The following is a 17,424-nucleotide window of genomic DNA, read 5'->3' on the forward strand; positions in this document are numbered from 1 at the left end:
CAGTGCGGACCATAGATATCCCCTCCTCTCAGAGTCAGGGGATCATTCATACAGCTGATCGCTGAGAAGAATTATATTTATTGGTCATTAAAGTTCACCCAGATCCGTTTGGACGGATTTGATGTGGAGTTCGGGGTGTCACAGTGAAAGGGCCGGACGGCCGAACTCTACCCGTTGTACAAACATCCTTCCAGGTGAGGCGACACAACACCTGTGAATTTTCCGGGGTCGCCTGTTGTGTCCGCTGCTCCCGATGCGGCCGCCTCTACACTGGTGACACCGGCTCCTCCGCAGTTGTGCCGGGTAGGAATATTTTTTAACGGGTGTCAATATTTTTCTTCCCTTTTGTGCGGGAGTGGTGGGTTTTTTGGGGTTGATAATCAGGATGCCGTCCTTTTTGATACGGGGGGTGGGGAGGGAGTTCCATTTTTTTTCTCTCTGACCGACTTTCATGCTTTCATTGTTTCGTGGTTCTCTGGAGAAGAAAAAACAAAGCGCTGGTTATGGAATACTGCTTTGAGAATAAACTAACCGTTGAACCATCCGCTCCGATCGGGACTTCCCAGTGCACAAACATTTTCATTCCGATTTCCATTCCACCGTGTCAGCCCAACTTGTGCCTCAGGCTCCAGGATCACTAACGCAGGAGGGTTCAACTGGAAACGTTGACTGTTGATTCTTTTCGATAGATGTTGCCCGACCTGCTGAGTTCCGCCAGCATTTTGTTTGTGATGCTTTGGATTTCCAGCATCTGCAGACTTTGTCACGTTTGCGATCTACCTCTTCGTTGTCCCTCCCGCCTCCGGCCACTGGGACCTCCGGCCACGGCTGGTGCAGCCCAGAAGCTCCTGCTAAACGCAAGCAGAGTGCCGACCGTAGCTATTATTCTGTCCAGGCGTCCGTGAAGAAGGGTCTGATCTCGGGTTTGTGGAAAACGGGGGCCGGTTGGTGTGGAATCACAACTTTGTGGGCCGAAGGGCCTGTATTGTGCTGTAGGTTTTCCATGTTTCTATGAAAAGTACCGGGAACGAGCTCTGCCGGACGGCTGGAGGCTCCGGGCTCTCCGATCCCGCAGCCCCGGTTTTAGCTTTGCGCCCGAGCCCGGGCTGTGGGATCAGTTAGTTGTGGTTCCCGGGCTCGGTGGGGTTTAGGGTGAAGGGGATCTGTGTGTGTGTGTGGGTAGAGGTTATAGGTGGACTGTAGTCGGGTGGGGGATGGGTGTGGGGCTGATGTTGTGAGAAAGTGGGATGATCGGACGTTCCGTGACCCGGTTCAAATAAAGTTGTAAACAGGGGAGGATCTGCTCCGTTGTATCGGACGCTCGCGTGTTCTTTCAGGAAGCAGCAATGCTCTCTTCAAATGAATTGTTGTCTAATCTTGCTGTTAACATTATGTTTGTTACAAAGCCCCAGTGTCTGGAAGAGCTGTCACCGTCATGGGCTGTTGGTACAGATTGTGATGGCGGTGGGGTGTCAGTGATCTCTGTATCAGAGAACAACACGGGTTTCTATATCCTCCTGTGAGATATAAATGTCCTCACTGTGGATTCGGATCAGCTGGCATATCTGGAGTTTGCAAAGGGAAAGGGGATAGGGAAGGGGTGAGGAAAAAGTGTTTTAACCAGCAAACCATCGTCCGGGGTGGAGGGGTGCAGGAGCTGTCTGATAGATCGTTTTACAGTAATAGTGTTTTTATATAATCTCACAGACGGTGACTGAGGAAGAAGCTTGTTGAGGGAGGAGACCCGGAGGTGAGCAGGTCAGACACGGTATCAGGAGAGTGACAGTGATGTGATTTCCTGTGTCACGGGTATAGACAGTCGTCTCAAGTGAGGAGTTTGTGCAGAGATGCAGCTTCCCTGGAGGAGGAGGAAAGAGGACACACCAACAGGTGGAACCAGCTGTGGGAAGACATGATTTTTCAGGTCAGATGATGAGCTGAATGTACCATAACCTTCAGACTGAATCAGAAAACCATTCTGAGGGTATTTGAATTGTCAGAGGCAGGGGAGATGTGATCACACGTGCAGAGGGCAGGGGCTGTTTTTCCATCATACCGTCAGTGAGATGGTTCAAGTTACAATGTGCAGGGATGAAATCACGATGTTTGGGGCCGGATTTAATCACTGATTCTGCCGCAGTGAGAGGGTTAGTTTTGCTGTAAGGCAGCAACATTAATGGAAGAAGACACAGGAACTTCATCAATTGCCAGTTGTTTAGCAGAAGTGATCAATTTGTATATTACTTTGACAGAAACAGATACTCACAGTGGTGACAAAGGGGTGCAGTCTGGTTTATTTCAGGTTGGAGAGGGGCGTGGAGTTTTGAAATCAATGCCTTGCGGTGTCCCTATCGTTAATTTAGCATGTCCGGAGTGGTGGATCACACAGCACGGAAACAGGCCTTTGGCCGGCCATACCTGTTCTGACCATCCACTCACTGTCTACACTGGTCCCATTCATCAGCACTTGGTTTATAGCCGACTGTATCTCGGCAGTTTCAATGCTCATCCACTTCGTAAATGTTGTGAAGGGACCTGCCTTCACCACCACCTCGGACAGAGAGTTCCAGATTTCAGCTGCCGTCTGAGTGAAAAATCTCCTCCTCAGATCCCGCTAAACCTGCTCATCCTCTGCTTCAATCCATGCCCTTTTATCTGTGAAACCTCTGTCCCAGCATCGTGGCCTATTTGGGCATCAGTGAGGCCTTTGTTAAGGTTCACATGGTAAGTTGCTGTGGAAAGTCAGATCACACGGGATCCAGGGAGAGCTGGCTCACTGGATGCACAGTTGTTTTGATGGTAGGAAGCAGAGAGTGATGGTGGGAGGCTGTTTATTGGACTCGAGGCCTGGGTTTAGTGAGGTTCCCCAGGGTTACACCACATTGCGCTCATTATTCATTGATATTTAATGATATTTGCATTTGCACAGTTTGTTGAATTCGATGCTCCACTTGATCTTTCATTGCTCCTGTTACTATTCTATAGATTTGCTAAGCGTTCCTGTAGGAAAAACAATCTCAGGGTTGTACGTGGTGACATATATGCACTCTGATAAATAACATTTACTTTGAACATCAACCATTATTGTCATCTAGATCAATAATTTGGTTAAGAATGTACAGGATATGGAGAGTAGGTTTGCAGCAAGTTCAATTACTTTTTCTGAAATATATTCAGTATAATCTCTCTGCTCTGTTTCCCTCTCTGCATTTGACCTCCCCCTCCCTTTATTGTCTTCCCTCTCTGCCCCGTCCTCCCTCTCACCCTGACATTGGACATTCGTTCAGGGTGAAAGTGAATTATTTTCGGGGAGTCTGAAGGGGAATTCTTCACTCAGAGGTTGGTGAGAGTGTGGAATGAGCTGCCAGTGGAAATGGAGGATGTGGGTTTGCTTTAGACACTAAAAGGGAATTTGTGTGAGCACGTGGATGGGAGGTGTATGGAGGCTGTGGTGCAGGTAGATGGAACTGGGCAGTAACAACAAAAACAGGTCGGCATGGACTAGAAGGGCCGAGTGGCCTGTTTCAGTGCTGCTGCTCTCTGTGACTCTAATAATATCTGATTTGTAATTTCCACAGTCAGTACTTTGCTACTTATGACTGAACCCAGACATTTACCCAAACAAGAACCGAAAGACTCTTGGCTGGCTACAGAAAATGTTTACAAGCTGTGATACTTGCCAAAGGGGGTGTCACTCAGTACTGACAATGCAGGGCCCACAAACTTTTGCTTCCGGCCTTTTTCCTTGTTTATTATTTTGAGATTGTAAAAGATGGAACTAAAAGTGTAATCTTGCTTAAAATATTAAAGAAATGAGTCATCTTTAACTTTATGCTTTTTGTAATCAGGTCATCTTTTACTCCCTTAGCTATTCACAGGAATAGAAATTTTGACCGGGGTGCCCAAACTTTTGCATGCCCCTGTATATATCCTGTTCCTTCCAAATTGCTTCCAGAAATTCCAGCCATTGCTGTTCTGTTTTCGTCCCTGCCCATGTTCTTTTAAAATCAATTTTGACCAATTTTTAATCTCATGCCTCTCTAATTCTCTTTATTCCATATCTGACTTTAGCTTCTCCTTCTCTAATGTCGGGGTGAATTTTATCATATTAAGAACACTTACCCCTAAGGGTTCTTTGGACTTAAGTGACCTAATTAATTCCAGTTCATTACAATAATCCAGTATATCTGATCCCCAAGCGGGCTCAACCACGAGCTGCTCTAAAAAAAAACCCATCTCGTAGGCATTCCAGGAATTCCTCCTCTTGAGACCAATAGCATCCTAATTTTCCTAATCACCTGAATGACAATCCCCCATGACTCTGGTAACATCGCCCGTATGGCACACATTTTCTATTTCCCATTGTAATTTGGGGACCTCATTCTTACTATTGTTTGGAAGTCTCTGCAAAATTCCCATCAGGGTTTTTCTTAACATTTGCTGTTCCTTAATGCTACCCACAGATTCTACACCTTCCAACCCTTTACTACCTCTTTCTAATGATTTTATTTAATATTTCACCAACAGAGCCACACAACCCCACTACTCGCTTGTTCCTGGCTTGTTCTTTCAAGAAACATAAGTATCTGGGAAACAAGAGGACCTGCAGATGGTAGAAATCTAGAGAACTACACACAAAGTGCTGGAGGAGCTCAGCATGTCAGGCAGCATCTATGGATGGGAATCAACATTTCAGGTCAAGACCCTTCACCGGGACTCTTGATAGCCACGTATCTGGAATATCAACAACCAAAGAAAATAGAAAGTAGTGCGGAATAGGGAAAACCTTTGACAAAATTTAGTCCAAGGCTTTAAAAAAACTACCAAATAGAGCTCAATAATTAACAAATACAATACAGGCAATAAACATTTTCATCAATACCGACATTGAATTTTTTTAAATAAAAATATCATTGTCCCATTTCAATCAGTAAAAATTAGAATGATAAACAAGAACTTAAGAAAGCTTTAGAAAAGACCATTTACACTCAAACCCACTTAGATTAACACTACCTTGGACAGGAGCAGGAAGAGAAATAACACACATGAAATAAAACGAAATCACACAACAGTCAGATTAAACTTCTAGTTATATGTATTTTCATCAAAAATGAACTGGATTCAGCACTCCATGTGTGTATATGCAATCGTGATAAGAAATACAGAGCAGAAAACTTAAATGAGAGGTCAACTCAGAAAAATGAATCATCACTCTGGAAGAAAACATGAACCAGTGGAATGAGCATGACCCCTCCACGGGAGACATCCCAACGATCTGAGCAGACTAGATGGTGACAAGGAAGCACCGAGCACCTGACTGAGAGTTGGAGATCTCTTCCCAGAAACAGAGGAGTTCCTTGCGGAAATACAGGACAAGGTGTTTAAGAAAAAGAAAAAAATCTGAAATACATGCAATACAAGCAAACAAGACACTAAACGCAGAAAATGCCACGAGAATCCAGACACAATCCAACACATTCCAGGATCCTGCAGTAGTTGAACTCAATCTGATTACTTATGCAGGTAAAATCAAGTGGCAAAAATCATTCACCAAAATCTTGCTTTAAAACACAAACTGATGAATGACCACGGTAACTTCATTAAGGCACAATGACTTCAAGCCTGATTCAGTTAAGGACATAATCTCACAATTTATATGATAATCAATACATTGTTTCAGATAGGATCATCTCAAATAACCATTCAGATATAATATTACAGGATAAACAAGCAGTAGGTATAACCATTCTCAACACACACATGTGCTTCGACCAATGGGGCCCCTCACCACAGGCATTTTTCGTCAGTCAGGTAACCAAGTTATTTCGTCTGCCAATTAGCGCCCAAATGTTGCTACTCTGTCATCCATTGCCATGCCCCACTGTTGAGTCCTTTTTCCTCATCATACGTTCTTAGTCCATCCATCGCCCAGAGTCCCAAACTCTGCCCTGTGCAGACCCACCTCTGGTTTCTGACCCTGCTCCTTCGAACATCCAACTTATGGGTTCCCATTCCAATTTAAGTCTTTAGAGGACAGTGGCGTTTCCAACAACCCTTTAAAAGCAGGGAAAATGAGTCATAATGTGGAAATGAGTTGTGATTAAGGAGGTTAACGAACAATGTCATTCTTCATCAGCCCAGAGATTAGAACTGCAGTCATCTCGACTTCCTCAGTCTGCAGAGAATTCAAGGGAAACGACAGGGGAGGATTCAGATGGACGGATGTGGAACAGATTCACTGGCCGGGTTCAGCAGGCCTGAGTACACCAGTTGTGTTATAAATTCACTAAGTACCAAACACAGTTTTTTTTTATTAGTTTTTTTATACATTTTCTACATAGCTACAGATAAAAAAAAGCCCGGATCAAAATGAAGAACATTGATACAGTGCAAAAATAAACATACAATAATAATATGATACGAAGAAAGATAATTGAGAAAGCAGCCAAATTGAAGACATGTAAAATTAGTGTCCTCCCCAAGCCCCGCAACAAAAAAAAAACTCCAGACCAACCACAACACAATATAGAGAATATAAATCAGGACAATCAAACCCCCGAACTGTGAATACACTTAGCAATAGAAGGTATTAATGCCTACTACCAAAAAAAAGGAGCTGAAAGCAAGGGACCGAAAAAAAACCTTAGTCAAGAGGAAGGTTATGAAAGTACTCAATAAAAGGTCCCCAGACCTTATGGAACTTTAAATCCGAATTAAGGACTGAATAATGATTTTTTTCAAGGTCTAAGCAGGCCATGATATCGTTAAGCCATTGAGCATGTGTGGGCGGGGCAACATCTCTCCATCTAAGGAAGATTAAACGCCTAGCCAGGAGAGAGGCAAAAGATAATATTCGACACTGAGTCAAACTCAGACGTAAATCTGTCTCACCCCCGAAACCAAACAAAGCAATTAAAGGGTTAGGTTCTAGGTGGTGATTCTGAATATACGATAATGTTATGAAGACATCTTTCCAAAATTTCTCCAGCTAGGACAAAGCCATTACATATGAATGAGAGAGGCCTCGCCCCTTTTGCATTTATCACAAAGCGGACTGATGTTACAGTAAAACCGAGATCATTTGGATTTAGACATATGGGCTCTATGAACAATCTTAAACTATAAAAGGCAATGGCGAGCACACAGCGAGGTTGGGTTAACCGATTTGAGATTCGAGTTCCAAGTCTCATCGGATAAAGAGGTATTTAAATCATCCTCCCATGCCATTTTAAGTTTATCCACAAGGGCACGTCGTAGGGCTGCTAATTTATCACGAATAAATGATATTAAAACTTTACCTAGTGGATTAATAGAAAGAAATAAGTCCATAACATTTTTCTCAGGCATTTCAGGGAAGTTAGGGATTAAAGGAGTAATAAAGTGTCTAATTTGGAGATATCTAAAAAAATGAGCATTAGGCAGATTAAACTTAGCAGAGAGCTGTTGAAAAGAGGCAAAGCGATTATCAATAAAAAAATCTTCAAAATGTCTAATGCCCTTCCTATACCAATCATGGAAGGCTGAGTCATATGCAGTAGGTAAAAAAAAAAAGGTGATTATGTAAGATAGGGCTAGAAAAGGAAATACCATGGAACCCATAAAGTTTCCTAAACCGAGCCCATATACGCAAAGTGTGTCTGACAAGAGGATTAACTATTAATCTGGACAAACTACTAGGGAGTACGGTGCCGAGAAATGCAGAGATAGATAATTCTTCAGTGGAGCTCAACTCCATTGCCACCTATTTAGGGCACTCGGGTTGGCCATGGAAAAAAGACCAGAAGGTAGCACAACATATATTGGCTGCCCAATAATATAAACAAAAGTTAGGTAAAGCCATGCCACCATCTTCTTTAGATTTTTGGAGATAAACTTTGTTAATTCTAGAGCGCTTATTCTTCCACAGATATGTCAAAATAACAGAGTCTAAGGAATCAAATAAGGATTTAGGAATAAAAATTGGGATTGATTGAAATAAATATAAAAGTTTAGGGAGAACATACATTTTAACAACATTAATACGACCTACCAAAGACATAGATAGAGGTGACCAATGTAACAGACTCTGTTTTATAGTATATGAAAGATTGGCAAAATTTTCACGAAAGAGATCTTTAAACTTCCTTGTGAATATAATCCCAAGATAAGTAAATTGATCGTGGACTACTTTAAAGGGGAGATCACGAAATGTTAATTCTTGTGCTTTTTTATTAATTGGGGAAAGTTCGCTCTTATGTAAATTAAGTTTATATCCAGAGAACTGGCTAAACTGGTCAAGAAGTGAAAACATTGGAGGTAAGGATGTAGACCGATTTGAAAGAAAAAGTAATAAGTCATCAACATAAAGAGAAACTTTATGCTCAACACCCCATCTCCAAATCCCGGTCAGTTCAGGACAATTTCGAAAAGCTATCGCCAAAGGTTCTATAGCCAAATCAAAGAGAAAGGGACTTAAAGGGCATCCATCCCTGACGGGTGCCACGTTTGAGGTTAAATAACTGGGATTTCTGAGATTTTGTTAAAACAGAGGCAGTCGGACACAAATACAGCAATTTGATCCAAGAGATAAAACTTTGACCGAAGTCAAATTTTTTCTAAAACTGCAAAATGGTAGTTCCACTCTATACGATCAAATGCTTTCTCCGCATCAAGGGAAATAACACATTCAGGAATCCCAGTTGGAGGTGAATATAAAATGTTAAATAAACGCCGAATGTTAAAAAAAAAGGAAGACGGTTTTTAATAAAACCAGTTTGATCATCAGAAACAATAGAGGGAATAAGTTTCTAATCTATGCCAAAACTTTGGCCAAGATTTTAACATCAACATTAAGCAATGAAAACGGCCTATACGAGGAACACTCTGTTGTGTCTTTACCCTTTCTAAATAAAAGAATAATAGAAGCCTCATTGAAAGAGGGTGGCAATTTGCTGTAGTTAAACGAGTCAGATAATACTGAAAGTAACTGAGGGGAGAGAAGTGAAGAGAATGATTTATAAAATTCTATGGGGAACCCATCAGGTCCTGGAGATTTCCCTGAGGACAATGCAGAAATTGCAGAAGATATTTCTTCTAATGATATAGGTGCATTAAGTTTGGCTTTAAAATCAGATGAAAGTGAAGGAATATTCAGATTATTTAAAAAATGATCGATAGAGATATTGTCATTTAATGATTCAGAGGAATAAAGTCGAGAATAGAATTTTTTAAATGCGTCATTGATTTCTAAGTGATCCGATATAAGGTCTCCATTCTCCTTCCGGATCTTTGTAATATGTTGCTTGGCTTTGGAATGCCTCAGCTGATTGGCTAGAAATTTACCAGATTTGTCACCATGAATATAAAAACCACTCTTACTTTCAAGAAGTTGGCGTTCGACAGATTGAGTGGACAGAAGATTAAATTTAGTTTGAAGTTCTACACGTTTCTTGTATAGTTCAAGATTCTTAGTTTGCGCATAGAGTTGATTCAACTCTTTAATCTGATTAATGAGGTATAATCAATCTGCACAGGACTTTCTATTAAGAATTGCTGTATAGGAGATTATTTGACCCCTCAGATACGCTTTCATGGCATCCCAGACAATCTGGGATGACACTTCAGGTGATGTATTGGTGTTAAAATAAAAGGTTATCTGATCTTTGATAAATTTTAGAAAATCATCATCCAATAGTAAAGTCTTATCAAACCGCCAGTGTTTATTCCTCTGAGGAAGGCCAGGAAAATTTAAGGACAGAGTAATTGGGGCATGGTCAGAAATCAGTATACTCTGATAATCACAAGAATAGACAAATGGAATGAGTTGATTGTCGAGTAAGAAGTAGTCAATTCTAGTAAAGGTATGGTGAACATGTGAAAAAAAAGAATAATCTCTCTCAGTAGGATGAAGGAAACACCATGTATCAGAGATATCATAATTAGAGAGAAACGATTGAATAGCTGAGGCAGATTTAGTAGGTGGAAGACAGAGTTTAAAATAGAACTGGTTTATTTGTCTCAGATCCAGAATATTAAACTGCAGTTCCATTAAAGGTGAATGTGCAGCAGAAAAAAACTCCTCCAATGCCCAGTGACCATGGTGCAGAACTGGGTGTGGTGAGCAGCAGCAATAATTGCAGAGTTCAGCACCGACAGTCACTCCCAAAATTGCATTCAGCAATGGTGATAGACTAATATCCAGCATGCAGCTCATTGAAACTTTCTCCCCAGTTTGAACCCGGTAGTGTGTCACAAGTGTAACACACTGTAAGGATTCAATTGCTGATGTAATGGCCTCTCTGTAATGTTTCACTGCTGAGGTAATGGTTTCTCTGCAGCAGCAATGTATAGGTTACAACTAGAGATGACAGGGTTTTGGAGTGCGAGGCTATCCAATGACAGAAATGTTCTTCCTTGTGAGTCTGGAAGAGAGATTTTCATGGCCTTTTGCTGGGGAGAGATGAGAAGACTTGAATGGAGAGAGTGGGCCCTTTTTCTTTTTTTTTGTTTTCTTTACTGACCCTTTATTCAAAGTAAGAATTATAAATCTTAATAGTGTAATCACATATTATGTACCATTTGTTACTTCAGGTTTCACACAGACGCAAACCTATAAAACTACCAGCAACAATTGAACACACTTGGGAGTAGGGTTTTGCAGTGAACAAACACTATTTTAGTGGTAACTACTAATAATAGTGAACTTAAACCAGATAATCCAAGGGTTAGCAATGTTATGCATATATAGGTGTAAATACAGGTTTCCCCCTGTATCTAAAGCTAGAGCGTTCCTATGAAACCATTTGTAAGCCGAAATGTCATGAAGCGAAGAAGCAATCACCATTAATTTAAATGGGAAAAGATTGTGGATGTTCCCAGGCCCAAAGAATAACCCACCAAATCATACCAAATAGCACATAAAACCTAAAATAACACTAACCTATAGTAAAAGTAGGAATGATAAGTATACACACTATATAAAGTAGAAATATTGTATGTACGGTGTAGTTTCACTGAAAATCCAGAAGATAGTGAACTGAAATTGATTTGGAGAGAAAAAAAAATCGGCACGTGCACGCATGCATACACAACTGCCGCACAAGGCTTCACGGTCACGGTAGTCTTTCTCGGGGTAAACTCACATATAAAGCTGGCATCATCTTTATCGTAAAAGCGAAAATCCTATTTGGTTAGAAAAAACAGGTACTAACGTAGGTCTTTCATAACAATGAGCTGTTGTAAAGCAAACGTCCGAAAAACGGGAGCCACCTGTATATAAAATCCAAAACCTAGGTGGTAAACGATATAGTCAATAGACAATAGGAAATAGGTGCAGAAGTCGACCATTCTGCCCCTCGGGTCTTCACCGCCAGTCTTACGATGATGTGGTAGATTCAATTTAGTTCACAAGATTGGACGGGGATGGAGGGAGGGAAGGAGAGGGCGAGGGTGAGGGAGATGTAATCCAAGTAAACAGGTGTTGTCGACCTTTTCCAATGCCCATCAAATCTTCCAAGTTAGCCAGACGTGACCAACTCAAGAGCACCTTCTTCAAGAGAAAGTCTACCAACCCAGGCAAGGGTTAGACTCACCGGTAGATCCCACAGGGTCGCTCTTACACGCACTAACAGCCACAGATCGATTCTTCTTTATCAATCCTCAAATCCCACCCTTGTGGGTACAAGAATGTCCAACTAGCAGAAACTTTCATCACTAGCCTTTGAGCGTCTGCGTGTCCTGCGAGAAAAGCAGTTACGTGTGTTTAAATACCGTTGTGCTGAACACCATCTGTCCATCACGTAGCTCCGCCCCCTCTCTCTGTAAGAAGTCGCTTGCTTGTTCTGTGTCGGTAGAGGATCATTCTGACCTTGCTTAACCACACAGAACATAAACATTAGCTGGTCACCATAGCAACCCAGCACTTCTGTAGAAATCTAACAGCGTGTCCAAAGTCAGTCTCGGTTCTCTTTGCATTTTAAAGAGACAGTTCACAGAAAGGGGACACATCACTCACTATCCACCCAAACGAGATTCTTCAGTTTGGCCAGACTGGGGTGGGCAGGCTATAACCCCCTCTGTTAAGCTGCCAGCAGAACTGAGAGCTACATAAGATTAGATGACTGAGTGAATCGCTTCCTACATTCACAACCGGTGAATGGCCTCTCCCCAGTGTGAACTCAGTGATGCACACTTGTTGATTTGGCTGAGAGAATCTTTTCCCAAAGTCTGAGCAGATCGGTCTCTACCCAGTGTGAAGTCGCTGGTGTGCCTTTAGGATGGATGACTGAGTGAATCCTTTCCCACAGTCTGAGCAGGTGAACGGCCTCTCTCCAGTGTGAACTCGCTGATGTACCTTCAGATGGGATGAGCAAGTAAATCCCTTCCCACAGTCCGAGCAGGTGATTGCCCACTCTCCGGTGTGAACTCCCTGGTGTGCCTTCAGTTGAGATGTCTGAGTGAATCCTTTCCCACAGTCTGAGCAGGTGAACGGCCTCTCTCCAGTGTGAACTCGCTGATGTATCTTCAGATGGGATGACGAAGCAAATCCCTTCCCACAGTCTGAGCAGGTGAATGGCCTCTCTCTGGTGTGAACTCGCTGATGTACCTTAAGTTGAGGTAATTCGGAGAATCCCTTCCCGCAGTATGAATGGCCACTCTCTGGTGTGAACTGACTGGTGTTTCAGTAACTTATATGACGAAGTGAATCCTTTCCCACAGTCTGAGCAGGTGAATGGCCTCTCCCCAGTGTGAACTGACTGGTGTCTCAGTAAGTGAGCTGATGAAGTGAATGCCTTGCCACAGTCCGAACAGGTGAACGGCTTCTCCCCAGTGTGAATTCTTTGGTGTACCTTCAGTTGAGATGACTGAGCGAATCCCTTCCCACAGTCTGAGCAGTTGAATGGCCTCTCTCCGGAGTGAACTCGCTGATGTATCTTCAGTCGAGATAATTCAGTGAATCGCTTCCCACAGTCTGAGCAGGTGAACAGCCACACTCCGGTGTGAACTGACTGGTGTCTCAGTAACTGATATGATGAAATGAATCCTTTCCCACAGTCTGAGCAGCTGAATGGCCTGTCCCCAGTGTGAACTGACTGGTGTCTCAGTAACTGAGATGACTGAGTGAATCGTTTCCCACAGTCCGAGCAGGTGAATGGCCGCTCCCGAGTGTGAACTCGCTGGTGAGCCATTAGGTCAGATGACCGAGTGAATCCTTCCCCACAAATTCCTCAGATGACCAGCCTCTGCCCAGTGTGAACTGACTGGTGTGTCCACAGGTGGGAAGACCAACTGAATCCCTTCTCACTCACAGGACAGGTGAATGGCCTTGCCCAGTGTGAACTCGCTGATGTACCTTTAGTTGAGATGACCGAGTGAATTCATTCCCACTGTCTGAGAAGATGAATGGGCTCCCCTCCATGTAAACTAACGGTCATGCCAGTTGGTCAGATGATCGAGTGAATCCCTCCCCACAGTCTGAGTAGGAAGGACGGTCGATTGAATCCCTCGCTCCACTTCTTAAATATCTGGACAGAGACAGCAAAACTGCTGTGTTGTGTTCGAGATTCCCGTAGTCAAATTCCTTGCCATTTTTAACCTGTAAAAAGATTTACAAAATCCATCAATGGATATAGGACAACATTTCAAATGAGATTACTTGAGTGTCAAGGTGTGAGCTGGCATCACACTGTTACAGTGAATTTTAACCCAAGTTGGAGAGAGAAATCACCTCCTGACTGGGCAGAGTGCTGGTATCTGGAATGACCATCAAACTCTCCGATGCTCTTCCTGTCTCTATAAGAATGGGGCATTTCTGCCGTCTCCAATCTGTGACCTGGCTCAGTTTGACTCTCTCCATTGGTATTATTCCCGGCTCCTGCTGAGCTGCATGGGTGCCTGGCCCCACAGTAACTGAAACACTCTCACACAAATAGCCTGCAATCCATTCCATGCACCCACAACTCTCAGTGTAAATAAAGTTACCCCTGACATCCCCTCCATATCAACTTTCAAGCACCTTAAAACTATACCCCCTCACGTTAGCCATTTGAGCCCTGGGGTAAAAACCTCTGGCGATCCACACGATCAGTGTCCCTCATCATCCTATACATCTGAAAAAGGCTTGAAACATAAACAAAGATATTATACATTTCTTTGAGGATTTGTTGGGAATAGACAACATTATGACAGTATAGATAGGGTACAGGTAAGCAGCTTTTTCCACTGAGGATGGGTGCGATGACAACCATAGGTCATGGGTAAGCGGGGAAGTGAAAATTTAATGGGAACATTTGGAAAAGCTCTTTACTGAAATGGTCGTGAGAGCATGCAGTGAGATGCCAGCACAAGTGGTGAATATGAGTTCGGTTTCACCATTTAAACGAAGTTTGGATGGGAGCCTGGATGGTAGGGGTATGGTGGGCGATGGTCCCGGTGCAGTTAGTTGCATTAGACAGTTTAAATGTTTGTTTGGCATTGACTGGATTGGGCAAATAGCCTGTTTCCGTACTGAACTTCTCCATGTTTCTGTGACAGAGAAGCTGGCCAAACTTGTTTGGAAGGGAAAAGGTAGGAGAGACAACGGAGCAGCAATGGCTGGAGTTTCTGGGAGAATTCAGGAGCTGAGTGATCGATACATCCCAATGAAGTGGAAGCATTGTAAAGGCAGGAAGACACAACTGTGGCTGAAATGAGAAGCCAAAACCAACATAAAAGCCAAAGAGAGGGCATTCAAAAGAGCAAAAACTATTGGAAGCTTTTAGAAACCAACAGAAGACGACTAAAAATAAGTCTGATGAGCTCGAGGGTGGAATTATGCTACTGTTGTCATTAATGAGTCTTGGTAGCACCCAACAATCTGAGGCATTTAGAGGAACAAAATATCGGGGGCCTCAATATCTCTTGAAAACCAAGGTTCCCTGCACCAGTTACCTGTCAACATACAAACTCTACACTCTCAAAAATGTCTCTTCTGAAGGCCTCCCGCTTACCAAGTACTCCTTTGCCAGAAAACGGCCTATCCCAAACCACACTTGTCAGGTCCTTTTGACACCATCAAAACTGACCTTTCATCCCCTCTGTTCTGTTCTCCTAACTAACGAATCCCCTATCACCCGTTTGACTTTCCTCTGCCAGGTAATCCCTCCCTCCCCAACAGTTTGTAAAGCGGCCCACCTGGCAGTTGTGTGAGATGGCAACAAGAGTACTCTGCGATGGCTATTTAACTTCATTCCCCTTCATGTCTCTCAACCAGTTTCCTGTGTCCTGCACCTTAGGTGTAACTCACCTCTCTTCATGTCATATCTATCACCCCCTCCAACTGGTGAATGATCCAAAATTCATCCATTTTCAGCTCCAATTCCTCAAAGTGCAGCTGGGTGCACATCTTGTAGGTGAGGGTGTCAGGGACACTGGAGTTCTCCACACCAATGTCCCCTCTAATTTGTAATCACCAGTGTGCACATAAATCTTGTACTGTGCATTTTTTTACCCAGTGACGAAAGGTGAATTTCTCAACTGGTGATGTAAAAGATTTTGTTCCCTTTCTCCCAGTTCCTCATCCTTGCATTTAGATAGCTGGAGCTCAGCTGTGTCTGAGAGATCCATCGGTTCCCATTCCCACATCAGCCGGGAGCTCCCCGGGGCCCGTGTACGGATCGTGAGGCTGAGAGAGAGGGAAGAGAGCAGGACTGTCCCGGGATTGCGGACTGTGATGTCCAGGTTTCACAGGAATCGTTCTGAAGTCGGTGTTTCAGAGAAAAACACGGAGAATCACTCTTACCTCAATCCGACATTTTCAAGCCTTCAGTGTACTATGCGCATGCGTGACACTCGGGGACGTCCTCAGCCTGACGCCTGCGCATTTCATCGGTGCCTCAACGACGGCGAAATTTTTAACTCATGGCCCTATGGGTAATCACGGTGCCATTAAATATTTGTGCAGTTACCGGTTCAAGGTCCATACCTTATTTTTTTCGTGTGTATCGAAAAATCTGCAGCTGTTTTAACGCAGAAAGCGGCTCCCATAAGCAATATACTCAATATCAACGCGTATCTAATGCCAAAGTAAAATGCAGTTATAAAACACAGGAGATTCTGCAGTTGCTGGGAATACAGAGACGCACACACACAAAATGCTGGAGGAACTCTGCAGTTCAAGCAGCAACTAAGCAGCGGAGTACACAGGCTAGGCATGCTGAAAGGGCTCGGTGTAAACGTTGTCTTTTTATTCCTCTTCACAATTGCTGTCTGTTGATTTCCACCAGTATTTTGCAGAAATTAACCACCTTTTTTTCGATCAACCAGTTTCCAAATGCTTCTAATCTTTCTTTTGTAGCCACATCCAGCTGGTCTGATTCCTCCTCCTCGTAAACTCTGGACCCCATCTCTTTTTGCAGCCCCAAAGCCTGATTCAATCTGGCAACTCTCTGCTTTTTGACTCTGCACCATCGAAGATTCACTCGCTGGTCTGCTGTCAGACTTCAGAGGTGCATTGTGTTACGAGACCGCAGATTCGTTTACTGTGAGTGTCACGTTGAGTGCCTGAGTGAGGCGGGTCAGTGACGTGAAACACATAGGGGGAGGGAGGGAGGGAGGGAGAGGGGAAGGGGTAGAGGAGGGAGGGGGAGGGAGAGGAGGGAGAGGAGAGATGGGGAGGAAAGGGGGGAGGGAATGTCAAAACCACAGTGAGCTCATCGTCTTATTCAGACTGGAGAAAATCATGCGGGTGTATAAGATGATGAGAGGCATTGGTCGTGTGGATAGCCAGAGGCTTTTTCCCAGGCTGAAACGGCTAACACGAGGGGGAATAGGTTTAAACTGCTTGGAAGTAGGTACAGAGGAGATATCAGAGCTAAGGTTTTTTTTAAGCAAACAGTGGTGTGTGTGTGTGTGTGTGGAATGCACTGTCAGCAATGGTGGTAGAGGCGGATACAATAGGGTCTTTTAAGAGACTCTGAGATAGGCAAATGGAGCTTAGGAAAATAGATTTCTATGATTCTGTGAAATTCAACGGAAATCTCCTATTCCACGGAGTGGTGACTAGTTGCAACCTGACACCTCAAGGAGTGTGAGAGGGGAACGGCAGGGGTAGATTTTGATATCCGGATATGGAACAAAAACATGGGCAGGAACCAGATGGGCCGACTGGACTTTGTAGCGTCCATAGTGAGTGCAGTGGAGACAGTAAGTACCTGAAACACGGGATTTGATACAAAACTGATTTATCTTTCACAGATCCACAATATTAAACACCAGTCTAGTTTAAGGCTAACATCAGCCTTACAGACTCCTCCAAGGCTCAGTGACCAGGGTTCAGTCCTGGGTGCGATGAGCAGCCGCAAAAACTGCAGAATTTGACAGTAACAGTCCCTCGTGAACCTGCAGCTGCCTTCAGTTACTGTGGATGGTTAAACATTTAACACAGATATGATTTGAACTTCCTCCCTG

General features: G+C 43.5%; 1 protein-coding gene across 1 annotated transcript; it reads right to left on the reverse strand.

The window, feature by feature from the left end:
• Nucleotides 1-8,687: 8,687 nt before the first annotated feature.
• Nucleotides 8,688-15,811, reverse strand: LOC132386944 (oocyte zinc finger protein XlCOF20-like). Its single transcript, XM_059959301.1, has 2 exons — nt 15,758-15,811; nt 8,688-13,573 (listed from the first exon to the last, which is right to left on the reverse strand). Exon 2 carries the CDS (start codon nt 13,164-13,166, stop codon nt 12,585-12,587), a length of 582 nt encoding a protein of 193 aa, XP_059815284.1. The 5' UTR covers nt 13,167-13,573; nt 15,758-15,811; the 3' UTR covers nt 8,688-12,584.
• Nucleotides 15,812-17,424: the final 1,613 nt, after the last annotated feature.

This window comes from Hypanus sabinus, unplaced genomic scaffold (assembly GCF_030144855.1).
Source record: "Hypanus sabinus isolate sHypSab1 unplaced genomic scaffold, sHypSab1.hap1 scaffold_1403, whole genome shotgun sequence".
NCBI classification, from domain to species: domain Eukaryota; kingdom Metazoa; phylum Chordata; class Chondrichthyes; order Myliobatiformes; family Dasyatidae; genus Hypanus; species Hypanus sabinus.